The sequence below is a fragment of the Calypte anna genome, chromosome 4A, assembly GCF_003957555.1.
Source record: "Calypte anna isolate BGI_N300 chromosome 4A, bCalAnn1_v1.p, whole genome shotgun sequence".
Classification (NCBI taxonomy): Eukaryota; Metazoa; Chordata; class Aves; order Apodiformes; family Trochilidae; genus Calypte; species Calypte anna.
Genome location: NC_044248.1, coordinates 33199453 through 33214887, shown reverse-complemented (window position 1 = coordinate 33214887; position 15435 = coordinate 33199453). Strand labels below are relative to the sequence as shown.

Here is a 15435-nt window from a genome sequence, read left to right as displayed (position 1 = left end):
GCTCCCCGCACGGCGCTGCCCGCACGCACCACCCCTAACGGCCCCAACCCCGCCCTTCCCCAGTCCAACCGCCGCCCGGTTTAACAGAGCTCGCGTGCCGGGCGCGGCCCTTTCCCTTGCTCCGATTGGCTGCTGCCTCCTGTCAATTATCCCTGTGCCCACCCCCGCCGCCTGGCGATTGGTTCGGAAGTGCAGAGCGGGGGAAAGCGGTGGCAGCGGGGCCGGGCGGGTGAGGTGGCCGGCGGGGGTGTCGGGTGGGCGGTGTCACCCGAGCGGCTCTCCCGATCGGCTCTCACTCACCCCTCTCCCCTCCTCCCGGTGTGGCGCAGGATTGGTTAACGGGGTAGAGGGTAGTCGTGCCGCGGCCTCGCCTGCCTGGGGAGAGCGGCGACTCGGTGCCCTCAGCGGGCTGTGGGGAAAGGCAGAGGCGGCGCGAGGGACGAGGGCCTGTGGAGAAGGGGTCGCGGCGGCCGCCTTCAACGCGCAAGTCGTCGAGAGTATCGCAGGGTATTTACGGGGCTGCTGTTTTTCTCTCTTTTCTCTCCCAGTCCCACGTGCGGATTTTCCTCCTCAGATGGCATTTTTGCTCTGAGGCCGATCTGTGGTCCTGGACACCTGACCTAACGCCTCAGCGTCCCTTCTGTCGGGAAGCGCTGTGCGCAGCCTCGACTCCCACGATTTTCATAACATGTATAAACCTGATTGTGGAGGGGGGTCGATCACTCCATAAATGTAGGGTGCAGATTTTTGAAAAACTTGAAGTCTGTGCAAAATCACTGTACTATGAGATACGGGGGTAGTAATTTGAAAACCTTCACATAGAAGATAGGTGGGTTCACATTTGGTACGTCAGCTAGGTATGGATTTGTTTTCACTAGTGTTATTACTAGTGGGATGGGGTTTGAATTTGGATTATCAAGATAAAAGTAATAGTTCATTTAGTTCAAAGGCAACAAAAGTGACAAACTGAAGAGAGAGTAGCTTCATCTTCAGACTGTAGAAAAAAGACCGCAATTCTGCTTTTCAACCCTTCTCCCTATTTTGGCAGTGTTCAGTTCAGTGCAACAGATTTTTTTTTTTTTGCAGCTCTTGAGATAGTTGGTTTCTATAGACCTTGATCAGTGGGTCTAATGAAGAGACAGACACATGAATGCTTATGTAAGCTTTACTTCCCATGATTTAAACTAGTTTCTCTCCTGTCTAGATAATTGAGGCATTTACAATTGAGGAAGCCTCATTGTTCAGCAAATAACAGTGGGTTGACAAATATTTAACTGTTTTTCTTGGTAAAAATAAACAGTTGATATCTCAGGACATTATCTGTTGGAGGTGGATGCTGAAGAACAAGCTGAAAATATAAGGGACATTAAAGAAATAAGAGTCACAGCTCTTTTGGTAGTGGGTTGGTTTTTTTTTTCAGCATTTATTTTGGAGAGTGAGTGGTGTAGCCCTTGGATATACTATTTGGGTAAGGACTGAAGTCTTGAAGATTTCCTGTCTAACTATTGTAGACCTTAAGGCAGAAAATCTTAGGAGAAGGCCATGTACATTGGGGAAGGGAAAAGACAGTTAAAAATCTGACTTGAAAGTTAGGTTTTTTTAGGAGTTTGACTCATAAAGTTGGTAATTACCAAATGGGTTACTTGTTATGATTGTTTACCATCACTTGGATGACAGAAACCTAAGGCTGTACAACATCTTGGCATGCCAGGGAAGTTGTGAATAGAGCAGCAGCAGCCATAGTGATAAACTTGTTTTGGTTTTGAAATTGTGAAAATGCGTACTGTCATAAAAGGATGTCAGAGGTGGGATAATTTTCACCCCCTTGTTTTGCCAGACAGTTCTGCCTAGTTTTATATATTGGTTTTATTAATTTTTTTTCATTAATTCTTTGAAATCTTCATATTAATTATGCATGGGCTTAATGAGTTTCTGAAGTGTTTTTTGTACTAAAATACAGTTTCAAAATTACTGTTATTTCTATAAAATGTAATAGAAAGGGGAACTTTGAATAGTATATTGGTCTCCACACAATTATGATTATATAATTGATGAAGAAAGGGCAGCGTACTTAGAAAATGGTTGTGATACCACTTTTGAAACTTAGAATATAGAATATATAGTTGCTGGTTAAGGCTCCAGATTATCACAGCTACAGAACAATCAAACATATAGATGATGGTAGTTGGATGTAGGATTGAAGCCCTATACTAAACAAAGCCACAAGTAAATAGGCAAATGTAGCGTAAGTTGGTTTTCTCTGCTTTGGTAGCTTCAGTATACATCTGACAGCTTAGAACTATCTGAGTTGCCTGCAATGTCCTGTTGAAGCTGTTGCAGGTATGCATGAGGCAAGTAAAGCTGCAGCAAATGGGTGTGGCAAAATCCGAAGTGGCATTCAAAATGAGGCTGCATTACTAGCCCTGCTGGAGAAGACTGGTTATAGCATGGTTCAAGAAAATGGACAAAGAAAATTTGGTGGTCCTCCTCCAGGTAAGCATTTCTTTTGAGATTACAAAGTTCGAGTTTATTTTCTGTAAGGAGAGCTATGCTGAATCAGGCTGGAAATTTGTGTATCCCCATGACCAGTATGGGATAAATGTGTAAAACCTTAAATGACTGAAGTTGTAACTGTTCTGAGTCAAGACACTTGATCAGAGGAGGAGGAATAGTTCAGTAAATACATAGATGTTTTTCCTTTCCTACCATTTTTTCCCCTGGTCTTTATTCTCCTATTTAAGAGTTAAAATTCCCGGTGGAGGTTTTTTCCCTACCAAAATGACATTTTGTTCTTCTGGAGAATGAGTTAGGAAAGCAAGTAACTTCTTGTTCATTTAGTTCAACTTCTGTGTATTTTACACATTTCCTTTCTCTCCAGTAATCATGGTGCTGAGTCTGAGGTATGCAGGTTTGATTTAGATAGCTTTAAAAGGCAGGGTTATCAACTGGTACACTTACCTTGATAAAATTGTTAGCATGTTTCCTGCTGAATTTGTACTTTGTAGTCTGAAATAGTTTTATTTCATTTTCTTGATGAAATACCTGGTACCTGTGATTCTCTGTAATCATGCTGTGAGTTTTCTTTGGCAACATTTTTACTTCTCATGAAATTAATCAAATGCCTTAAGTCTTTCTGAAGCATTACTTTTATTTTGAATAATTTTTCCAGTGTTGTTGACATCAGCAGTGTACAAGAATTTTGCCATTAGTCCTGGCTTCATCCCATGGAATACAGAAACTTCTTTATCAGTCAGATTATGCACTTTCACAGGCAGAAAGAAGGCAAAATCTTTGTGTTGCTGTTTCACTTCCTTCTCTCTTGTGACCTGTGATCTCATAACTTGTAAGCATGAACCATATGCCTGTACATGGCTCTATGTAGTTTAAGATACAGCTGCATGAAAAGTATTTTGCTTTGGGAGTTTTTCCTGTTTAAAATTATAGACATAATTCTACAAGTCTCTCTTCAATAGCCAAAGGAAGGCCTGTGAAATAATTTTGAAAATGGCACTGGAAAGTGAGCTGCAGGCCATCACTGGCACACTTCCTGAAGGCTCAGCCCATTCTTAAATTATTTAATACATTTTTTACAATGTAATTATGATTTTAATTAGAGTGTCACACAATGTTGAGTGTATTTGTTTGGCAGTTACTCTTATTAATGAAATTTGCTAATCTTTTCTGAAATTAGATGTGTTGGAGAAGGTACATCTTCCATAAATCTCTTCATTGACATTAATTATATATCTCTCCTTTAAATCTTCGTGTATTTTCATACTTGCTTAGGCTGGAAATTACCCCAAGTTATTAAATAAATGTTTTTCAAGGCCAGATGAGAGTTGAATGTTTGAGATGGTTTATAGGAAATTATAATAACTGTGTGTAAATTAAGGATTTCACTGTGATAAGCTTATGTTGCTGTCAGACGGGATAGTCTCTATATCAGCTTTGTTTTCCTGTTAACAACTTGATCATCTGACTGGCACATTACCCAGAGCAGGCAGCTGATCTGATTCAAAATTACCTTAAAAAAAATTTTTTTTCCACCTCAATTAGTAGCACAGTTCCTGTTCACCTTATGCCACTTGTAGACAACGTATATCTGTAGGGAGTAAAAAACAAACAAAACAAAAACCCCAAACCAAACAAAAAACCCTGATAACAACAACAAAAAATTATGAAAGTAAGTTTTCCTTGCTTTGTTTGGTGCTTAGATTCCTGCAGACATAATGATGTCATTGGGTATGTAAGTCAGTCAAAGTACATTTGAATAGAAGAAAATTTCAGATGACCTGGATCTTGCTAAGAGGGGGAGAATTATAACTATAATGTTGATTTTAGTTTGATTATTTGTACTGCAGCGAAAAAAAGGCATCCCATAATCTATCTTTCTGTGATGGGCCAAGTACCCAGTCAAGGAAGTTCTCTAGTCACTTGGTAACTGAGGAACGGTGCTTTTGTTTAATTTTTTTCCATATTTGCTCTGTTAAAATATCTACTTACCAGCAGATGTGGCACAGGCCAGGTTTTCTTGAAGTTGGGAGCCATAACTTTCTCCCAGTTTTCAGTAGTGTGCTGTAACGCTAAGTTATTATGCAGCTTTAAAACTAGGAGGTGGGCTTTTTGAATGGTACAGGGCTTTTACTTAGTGTTCAATCAGTTACCAGGCTGAAGATGATGGTAAATTTTGTCTAGTTAATAAATGGACATTTTTATTTCATTACTTCCCTACAGAATTGAACATAGCTTCCTTTCACCTTTCCTGATCAAAGCGTGGAGTTGCTTTTGTCTTTGGAGCTCCTAAATGCTTTACTGTTGGTTTATGGTTTTTAATGTGAGCAGAAGACAGGCATGATGTGAGCAATGGAGTACTATAGCTTGCAAATTGTTTTACTTGCTGTGTCCTGTTGAACCTCAGATGAAGTGGTCATAAATGTTTATGGAGTTGAAAATGATAAAGATGTTGAATGCTGTGTGCTGTGTTGAATGCTTTTTCCTAGGTAAGCCATGGCAGAGTGGCTCCAAATTAATGTCGGTTCTGATGCCTTGGTAGCTTCCATGTGTACCATGTAGTTCTAACCCTAGGGCTAAAATGAAAATTTATTCTGTGAGAAGGGAAAACCAGCCCAATTCTGTTAAAATTTTTTCTCAGAAGTATATTACATGCTCTTTAATGATAGTTACATGAGGGAAAAAGTTTTAAGATAATAACAAAATAACCTAAATATAATTTATTCAGAAATTGAAGCCAAAGTAAAACACTTAATTAGCTTCTTGTTTTAACTTGTCAACAGTAATTTTTTCCACTTGCCTCTTGTTCTTTACCTTTTCATTTTAGGCACTTACTTAGCAGGTTATGTGTTATTTTTTTCTAACAGCTTTGTTCTCCATCTTCTGCAGAGGACCTTTCTTGTCAAAGCTTTACAAAAAGCTGATAGTTAAGAAAAATGCTGATAGCTGAATTGACTGTTGCTCTGCCTTTGAAACTTCTGCCTGGTTTGTTTGTCTTAATTTGTTTTAAAAAAAACCAAAATAATTTGGTTTTTTTTTTAATGCCTATTTTGGGGAAAATGGAGTGCCATATTTGCAGACCACAACTCCATGTTTTAAAATATTTCTATGCATTTTTACATTATCTGTTGAACATACCTTTCAATGGCTTAAGGACAGAAACATCAACAGATGTGAACTAGGGACTTACTTGTTCTGTGAATTTGTTTTTAATTTCTTTTTCCCTACCATCCAGCTACAGCCTGTGAAAACTGTGGTCTGTGTTTAGAGGGCAAGTGTTCAGTCTTTTTCATTACCGAAGAAAGTGTGGCTCTGTGTCATACCTTAGGGAGCCCTCTTTTAGTGAGTGAATGTAGAAGGTGGAAGCCAAATGTTTGGATCTTTTGAATGATGTCAAGGAAAAAAAATGTACTGTACGGGGGAACCTGAAATGTAGACTCTAATTGCAAAGCTATCTGTGTTTAAATAGTGCAAGGTTCAGTGGGCTGTCATACAGATTCCAGTGAAAAACCAGAAGATGTAATTAAAAGAAATGCAAATTCTGGGCTTACGGCATTTTTTTTATTTAAATCTAAAAAATCCCAAATTAAATAATAGAAGAGAATATGCTAGTTTTAAATTGAGACTAAAAGTATACGACAGAAGTGTCACCTCCAAATTATGAGATGGGGGGGAGGGAGAAAGTGTTCCTGTCTAGCATTTGTAATAAATTGTTGTTGGACAATTTAATTTAAGGTTGGGAAGGTCCTCCACCACCTCGTGGATGTGAAGTGTTTGTGGGTAAGATTCCTCGTGATATGTATGAAGATGAATTAGTTCCTGTGTTTGAGAGAGCTGGGAAGATCTATGAGTTCAGACTGATGATGGAATTCAGTGGTGAGAATCGAGGCTATGCTTTTGTGATGTACACTACTAAAGAGGATGCCCAGCTGGCCATCAAGATCCTGAATAATTATGAAATTCGTCCAGGAAAGTTTATTGGTGTCTGCGTAAGTTTGGACAACTGCAGGCTATTTATTGGAGCAATTCCAAAAGAAAGGAAGAAAGAAGAAATACTGAATGAAATGAAAAAAGTTACAGAAGGAGTGGTGGATGTCATTGTTTATCCAAATGCCACTGACAAAACTAAAAATCGTGGCTTTGCTTTTGTAGAGTATGAATCTCACAGAGCAGCTGCAATGGCCAGAAGGCGGCTAATCCCAGGTAAAGGGGATTTGTAATTAAATGGAGGTTTTGGGGAGGTATCTGTCCCTGTTTTGCAGGTGGTGGTGTATCAACCCTGTTTTCCTTTCTTTAAGATATTTTGAGTTACAAAGCTGCAGTAGGACCTTTCAGCTAAAGAGGAATTATTTTGTCCATAAATTGGGGTTTTGTTTGGTTTTTTTAGTGTTGTTTTGCTTAAAATTTTTAAAATTTTCCTGTAAAAGAATCTAAAATTTCAGGAGTTCTGAGAATGAAAGAGCAGATTTCTGTTTTATAAACATTAGTTACTGTAATTTACACCAAGATATATTTTTGCTCGAGCACACATCCAGTTTTCATTTGCACGCACATGTTCCAGCACAAGAATTCTTTTAAAACTAAGCTTAAAAAATACAATGCTTGGAATGCACTCCTTATAAAATACAATTCTTGGAATGCACTCCTTATTTTCTTTTGAAAGTCATGATTGATGCTATTGGTGTTTCATAGCTTTAAAATATATGGAAATATGTCTTTAATCTTTTACTAGAAAATAATGTTAAGAGTTTAAGAAGTAGAAAAATTCTTCTTTGAATCTTAGACATTTTGAGGGAATGAAAGTAGAAGGATTAAATACACTGACAGCAGATGGAAATGGTAAAAGAACAGTTAAAAGGTAAAATTCTAGAATAGAAAAGAAGGTAAATAGGGAGGAAATGAAACTATAGTTGCAGAAGGAAAGATTAAAACAGAAAATGCATCACTGGCCTTGCTGAAATGAATGACAAAACTTCCTGTAGTTACTAAGATATAGGCAAGTCTCACAATTGCTGACAGAGTGAGGAAGGAGTGTTAGCTAAGTCATTTGAAGGCCTTGCAACGTAGTAAGAAAAATATGTCCAGATCACAGAATCTAAAATAAACTATTTGAGTAATATGCAAAATGTTGAAAATGTTGAAATTAGTAACAAAGAGGGGTTTTTTTTTTTTAGTTTATGGTTTTGGTGTCTGCTGCAACAGAGTAAAGCTTATGCTAGTGCATATACATTTAGATGACTTTTTCCAGGTGTTTACCTTAGTTTTTAAGTGGTAGTATTGTTGAAGAGGCTGTACTTACTAACTAGTGAAATACTATGTTGCATATGGTTGCTTTATATGTGTGTACATATGTGTCACAAAATCATGAAGTCAGAGTTTTGACAGCTTATGGTACTTAATGAACCCAAAGGGTGCAAATAGAACACTGAATTTTTGCACAATCATATTTTCTGAAGTAATTTCAAGTAACAGCTTTTAATACATTTTGCTTAACTAGATTCAGGCAACAAAAGTTTTATGTGGCATGTATCATGTTTGCTTTTTGTTGAGATACTTGATAATTATTTTGTTTTCCATTATGTATTTCTTATCCATGTAATGCTTCTTTTGCTGTAGGAACATTCCAGCTCTGGGGTCACACTATTCAAGTAGACTGGGCAGACCCTGAGAAAGAAGTTGATGAAGAAACTATGCAGAGAGTTAAGGTGTTATATGTGAGAAATTTAATGATATCTACCACAGAGGATACAATAAAAGCTGAATTCAGTAAGTTCAAGCCAGGAGTAGTGGAACGTGTAAAGAAGCTGAGAGACTATGCTTTTGTACATTTTTTCCATCGAGAAGATGCAGTTGCTGCAATGTCTGTAATGAATGGAAAGTGCATTGATGGAGCCAGTATTGAGGTAACACTGGCAAAGCCAGTAAACAAAGAAGGTACTTGGAGGCAACACTTCAATGGTCAGATAAGTCCCAGTTCTGAAAATCTCTTAGGGTTTCCTCACAAAGAAGATGGTCATCAAAAATCCTTAGGGAAACCAGCAAGTCTTGCAGTTTGTCTTAATGGTCAGCACAGTCCAGCCCCCCCTGAAGTTGAAAGATGTACATACCCATTTTTTCCAGGAATAAAGCTTACTCCAGTTAGCATGTATTCTTTAAAACCCAGCCACTTCAGTTCTGCAGTGATGCATCTGGATTATTTTTGCAATAAAAATAACTGGGCACCGCCAGAATACTACTTGTATTCGACCACAAGTCAGGATGGGAAAATACTCCTGGTGTACAAGGTGCTTATTCCTAGCATTGCAGATGCTTCCCAGAATTGCTTCATGCCCGACAAACTCTGTACAACTGTAGAAGGTGCAAAGGAATTGGCAGCACAGTTCACACTTTTACATCTAGGTAAGCATAAATGTTTTCAATCAGTTAAGAAATGAAGCTAGAGAAGTTTCTTTAAGATTGTTCTTTGTGTATGTATCTTGGCTTGTGTGTGTGTATCATAGTTTATAAAAAGTTAGTCTGCAATAGTTAGTAGTTAGTTTCTCATCACCTGAGTCTGGATCATCAGGTGAATGCACTGAAGGAATGCTGTGCAAACATCTGTACAGGGCAGTGCCAGGGGAATTTTTGCTTATGTTTGTCCACCATAATGATTTATATGGAAGAACTAGATGATGTGCTAAGAGACTTAGGTATAAGATAATCTATGTGATGATTATGGTGCTGAAAATGTATTTAAAAGGCTGTCTGTCTTTCTGATACACTATCTGTCTCCCAGATATATACTGATATATTATCAGTAGGGAAAACAGAAGTAATAGATCCGTATTCAGCTAAAAAATAGGTCTGTGAAGCTCTTTTTATTCCTTTTTATAGATAGTAAAGGCTGTAGGAGAGTATCATTACATGGCTTCACATGTATTATCTTTGGATAAAGAATGCTGCTATTTAGTACTCATTCTTTTTATTGCGAAAATGGGAGAAAATTTGGATTAAAGTTATTCTTAATTCATGAGTTGAGCATCTTTATATATATATTGTTTCTTAAAATAAGAATGCAGCTGCTAGAAAAGGGAAGGTTTTATATTACAAAAAGCTATGGTAAAATCTGTTAATAGCTAAACTGATAGATCACTGCAGTTCTGACAGTGTTCTTGTTGCTTTGTGATACCAAATATAGTGCTTTTGCCATCTAGTTCCTACTCAGCATTTTTCAGAACATTCAGCACACAGCATTCAGAACAGAGGTCTTATTTCTAGTACCAGGTTGTTTCATTAGTAATTGTGGTCATTATCCAATGAAACTTTATCCTCAAAGAAACCAGAATTTTGACTCTTTGTTACTCAGATTTGAAGGCCATACTTCATGTTTTAAAACTCCTCCTACTTCCAGGCAAATCCTAGAGTCAGGGATTTGATTTTTTTCTTTTTTTCTTACTTTTCTTTCAGTGAAAAATTACATTTGAAGTGTTAAGCTTGTTCAGATCAGGTTGTGGGGGGCTTTGTTGGTTTGGTTTGTTGTTTTTTTTTTTCTGTATCCAAATTGGAGCAATGCCAGAATTCTTTGGGAGAGAGGGGTTTGTTTTTTGGAGTGGTGGTAGGCAAGTCCTTTCCAAGTTTCTAGGAAGTTCAAAGAGGTTGTGCTTCAGTTACTATTCTTTCTTTTCATTAATAGACTCCTGTGCTTTTCTATGTTCTAGTTTAGAGTATCAGCCTTCTTAAACCATGGGCTTCCAGCTTTGAAAGGAGTGGCATTCTTTGCTGTATGAGCATATGCATTTACCTACAGAGTAAATAATTTTCTAATTAATTCTGCATGCATATGTTCAGATTGCGTGAGATTTTTAACTCTTCCATTGTAGTAACAAGTGCTATAGGGGAAACGTTTTAAGGTGAATATAAATTAACTGTATTTAAAATCTTAACAGCACTTCAGTGTGCCATATGATCACAATTAATGTGAATTCTCAGATCTTAGGTTTGGTTTTAATACCTGCCCACCTAGCTGGCCTAGTGCAGGTAATGCTGTCTTGTTATCTTTGAACTATAAAACTTTTTTTCTTTTGATGCTTTGTGTATTCTTATTTCTGAGGATTTGGCTCTGCACAGAGCATGCATAACCCTACTTCAGAGTAAACATATATGGATTGCTTTTGAAAAATAAAGCTCTTCGTGTTGATTAAAAACCCTCTTTTTGATGCTGGCATTATTGTGATACTGAAGCACAGCCCTAGTGAGTCTAGAAAAAGAATTTCTTTTTCCTATCCACTGTACAGAAGTTGTTTTGTTCCAACTCAATATATACAGTACATTCAAAGAAACATCTGAAGCTAAAGGAGAGTTGCTGGATGTGACACAGAATCCTTCATTCTTGCTGAAGTGCCTGTTGTGAGATTTGGCATGTTGAATGATGCTGCATGAAGGCATGTGTTGTGGTTTTGGTTTTGTTTATAAGAAGCAGTGATTTTGAGAAAAATCTTGAGTGTGGAAGCAATAAGCATGACTGTGCAAAGATGACACAGAGAATAATTCTTTCTGGTAAGTAATTTATCTTAGAGGTACTTAATTTTTCATGATGTACAGGTTGTTTTTTCTTCTTAAAGCATATAACCAGACTAAGGTAAGTGAATGAGAAAGGGCTGCTGCTGTAGAATTTTAAAATTGGACTGTTACAATTAATAGTATCAAAGCAGCCTGTTGGCTGGTTTTTTTAGTGGTACATATTTATGTTATTTACTTTCATGTAACAGAATACTTGGTTGCTAATGCACAGTTATCCTGAACAGACAGCAGTACAACAATGAACCACTTGGTGTCACCTGAATATTTTGAAAACGATGCTTGAAGAAAATAGAGTAAGCTATGATTTCACTGAAAGATGAATAAGCTGTATTTTTATGTTACAAGACAAATCATGAACATGTGAAAGGAGTGGAAAATATTGAGGCTTTTTTAAATATAGGGAAATTGCATGGCTGGATGCCACTTGTGAGAAGGGGAGCAGAGCTGACAAGTCCCAGAAGGTGAAAGTTTGTAGAAGAATGAGGAACAGAGGAAGAAAAAATTTGAATGCCCCATAGAAGAATTTAATACCTTTTTCATTAATTTGAATCTAATTTCAAAACAACTAAATCTGTGTATTTAGAAGTTAGACCACATCACAGTGTTGCTTGCAAAATAGCTCTCTCCTTGCTGAGTCTGACTTAATGGAGACGGAAGTTTCAGTGAAGTTTCTTCAGTAGTTTCAGGGATCTGCCAGGCTTTAGGTGTGTTTCACAATAGGGTATTCTTTGTTTACTCACATATGTTATTCCCTGTGTTGTTTCACTGAGTCACAATTTAAGAAATTAATTTTTTTAGGTAGAAGATATTATTTAAAAGTATTTAACAGGAAGTATTTAAAAGAAAAATATATGGATAAATTTCTGAATAAAGTAACAACATTTTAATAACTAACTATAGCACATAAATACCAGTTTAATTCCAGTTCACCAGTTCACAACCATGGGATATATATAGTAAATGGTACAGAAACAGGTGGAGCAGGCATTATATCTTACTGCTATAATTGACTTATTTAAGCTTCTTAAATACTGCCTGCAGTAGCAATTTATAAGTAAAGGATAAAACTTGTATAAACTAGTTCAGGAGTCTGTACTCAGCATCTGGGTCTTGGAACAAACATCACTAGAATACTGTCCTAGATTTTGGACATTAATCTGCAAGTGAAGTGTTTTTGTGTCACTGTTTCATTATAGGAATTTACTTCAACACTGCCTTGGTTTGCTTCATCAGATTCAACTATGTTGTTGAAACAAGCAACAGCCTGGTACAAAATTCAAGATGTTGAAAAACCACAGGAATTGCTGGCTTTGTTCAGATGATAAGTGGTGCTTGGTGGGGTTTTTTAAGTGATTTTTTTTAAAGGCTAGAATGTAGTATAAAATTTTCCTTATCAGTATGAATTTAGAAGTCTTAAATATTTGTCACATGACTTACATGTAATGCTTCTTATCACAGCCCCTGAGCAAGCATATATAAGTTTGCTGTCCCTGAATGCAGTATAGCAGGATAGTGGAGGTAAGTGAACCCCCTGGGACCTAGGATTTTGTTTGATAGAGGTTTTTTGCCCCCTCAAAGACATTGTCTTAGTTTCACTGTTTGGGCTGTTGGTTAGAGAATTTGGTCTCAAGGTTATTTCCCCATGCACACACCTCTGAGAAGGCTTTGAAGAAATCCTTTGTACAGTTTGTTTTTTTCAAAGGGGACCACAGCTCTGCTACTGTAAATCTGCTGATGGATCACTCAGTCTGATGTTCATGTGAATTGTGCAGCACATAGGAAGGTCATGGATTTTAATAAAATGACTCTAATTTTTCAGTTGTTTCTGACTTACTTACATCTCCAGCTTAGATTTAAATTTATGTTTAAAAGCGGAGTTGTTACTACACTGGTGACTTGGATTATTTATTTGGGTAGTCAGTTTCATTTAAAAGAAAGAGACTGATGTCCCCTTCTCCAGTCTCTGGGTTTTATGCTACCAAGGGTAAATGTTCTCCTTTTTCAAATATGCTGTTGAGAATGAATTTAAATGTATGTCTGTCACTTCTGAGGCCTCTTTCATTTTTAAATGGGGATTACCATCTTCTCAGAGTGCTGTGAGATTGGTTTTTATAAGCTTAGAAGGCAGTTTCAAAAAACACCATTAAATCCATACTTAGTGTTAACTTCAGGGTGGGAAGCTTCTAATCTGAGTCACCCAGGATTTGTCCTGAAGATTCAGTTTTCTCTTGCTGCTGCTTATGGACAGGGAATGTAAATTTGTCAGTCTGAGCCTCTGTAGGAGAGATTGGAGGAAAAAAAGGCAAGGATACAACAGTGTTGGACTGTGTTTATCCATGAAGTAACTTAATGGACTTGAGTAGAGTCAGTCACTGCAAAACAGGACAATTCACCTTTTCATGACCACAGTGAACCTGGGGTTTGTTCATGCAGTGTATGTCAGGGAGAACTTGGTGCCTAGTTAATTGTAGACCCCAATCTAGAGTGTTAAATATGCACTATGAAAGACTGCTGTTCTGGTGCATGCAACAAAATAGTAGAACAGTGATCTAATATGCACATTAAAGTTGTCTTTATTAATATTTTGTGTTCATTGGAGGTAAAACCAAGAGTCATTATCATAAAAGTTTGGTTAAAATACATATCTATAGGCTGAGAAAATACATTCAGTGCTGATTATTGTTTTTTTTCAAAGTATAAGGCTTTTAGGAGAAAAAACTGAGCTCAGTAAGTTTTCATTTTTCATTAATCTTGTTTACTTTCTGATGATCCTTTATGATTTTGCTTGAACTGTTGACTAAATAATTTCTTGATGATTTGAGTTAGTATTAGGGGTGCAGAGAAAAGGGAAGAACGTAGCACTGCCATAAATAAGACTGTGAATTCTTTCATTACGCTGCTACCTTAAGTTCCTTAATAGTTAAGTCCATCTTGGAACAAGTAATGCCGTTGAAATCAAGTGTCTCTTCAACCTTTCCTGCTCTTTTTTCTGCAGCCAACTGTAGAACCTGCTTGGCTTGAATTACCTGGAAGAAGAAAAGTTGGGAATTTGTTGCTTTGGATCTTTCTACAAAAGAAAAAAGAACACGATGTTGATACATGATTATTGGAAATTCACATTACATGTTTGTTGGTGAATAATTCTTCAAAGCATGTGTTTGTATTAAACATTTCACTTTAAAGATTAGTGAAATTGAATGTTACATTGTTTCGGTTAGCTTGATTAAATTTGTTTTGAGAAAATAATCTGATTAGAAGGTTTTTATTACCTGTATTACTTTATACAAGAGTAGGTTATTTATAGTGTTGAAATAATTTGTTACCATTTCTACTTTTGTATTTTGAGTTTCACAAAAAATTTTACAGCTTCTGTTGTAAGTAATCTGAAATATACATTAAGAAAAACAACAACAAAACTACAAACAGAAACACACCACCCTGGCACCTCTGCCTTTTCGTACATAAACATACATAATGGGAACCTTAAACACCACACTCAGATTTGTTTCTGTAACTTGATGCAAAATTTCATAGGAAGAACATGTCCAACAAAATCTTTGTTTCTGGTACAGCATTACATCAATGAAGAAGTGGTATTTTGAAGGGCTTTATGTCAGTGTACCATCAGGCTACATGAGATATGTTGCTGTAGTCATAGCATTGAGGTTCAGTACCTTAGATAATTCTTTGAGACAAAAATGGGCAAATAAAACCCCTTGTAACATACAGATTATGTGTACTTTAATGTACAACTCACAAAGTTGCATTTGTTAGCACCTCTCTGCCGGGACATGTGCGTGCTTCCATTTTAACAGAGGCCTTACTTTTATCCAGGATATCCCTTGTAACCAGCACTTAGAATTTTCTGTGTTTGCCATATTGAATAGCAGCTTGTTCTCTTTGCAATCAGGCCATGTTCTTCTTAAAAAACATTGTTTAGCATTAAACTGAAAATAGTTCTTAAATGTTTTAAATCGGGGATATGTAATTCATTTTGAGTGAGCCATCTTTAGTTTTATTGTGACTGTTTAGCATTTCTCAGTACACTGCTTTATTTATGGAATGACAAAAAAATAAAGGCCTTTCTTTTGTCTGTTTTAAAATCTGAAACTAACACAGCAGATCATCCTTTTTGATTTGGTATATAGTTTCAGTTCCTGGTCAAGGAATGGGCCAAGTGGCATATATTAAGTCTAAAGGCCTCACCTATGCAAGTATTACTTGTAAGCTGTTTTGTCTGAAAAGTGTTTGTCAAAAAGGAATATTATGTAGACAGAAAACCATGCAATGGAAAGATTCAAGTTTTCTTAAAAGCAGTGAACTACTGTGGTCCATTACATCAGTTCATTGTGTTCTATCATCATA

General features: G+C 36.9%; 1 protein-coding gene across 1 annotated transcript; it reads left to right on the top strand.

The window, feature by feature from the left end:
* Positions 1-497: 497 nt before the first annotated feature.
* RBM46 (RNA binding motif protein 46) lies at positions 498-12575 on the top strand. The gene is made up of 5 exons (XM_030450315.1): positions 498-507; positions 2332-2493; positions 6247-6714; positions 8128-8910; positions 12529-12575. The coding sequence occupies exons 2-5, from the start codon at positions 2343-2345 to the stop codon at positions 12573-12575; spliced, it is 1449 nt and encodes a 482-aa protein (XP_030306175.1). The 5' UTR covers positions 498-507; positions 2332-2342.
* Positions 12576-15435: the final 2860 nt, after the last annotated feature.

Bases quoted from the DNA above. Each gene is read 5' to 3' on its own strand.
- RBM46 (XM_030450315.1), top strand. From the start codon at position 2,343: ATGCATGAGGCAAGTAAAGCTGCAGCAAATGGGTGTGGCAAAATCCGA. The intron at 6,715-8,127 runs GTAAAGGGGATT...CTTTTGCTGTAG, and splicing joins CAGAAGGCGGCTAATCCCAG to GAACATTCCAGCTCTGGGGT. The intron at 8,911-12,528 runs GTAAGCATAAAT...TTCTTATCACAG, and splicing joins GTTCACACTTTTACATCTAG to CCCCTGAGCAAGCATATATA.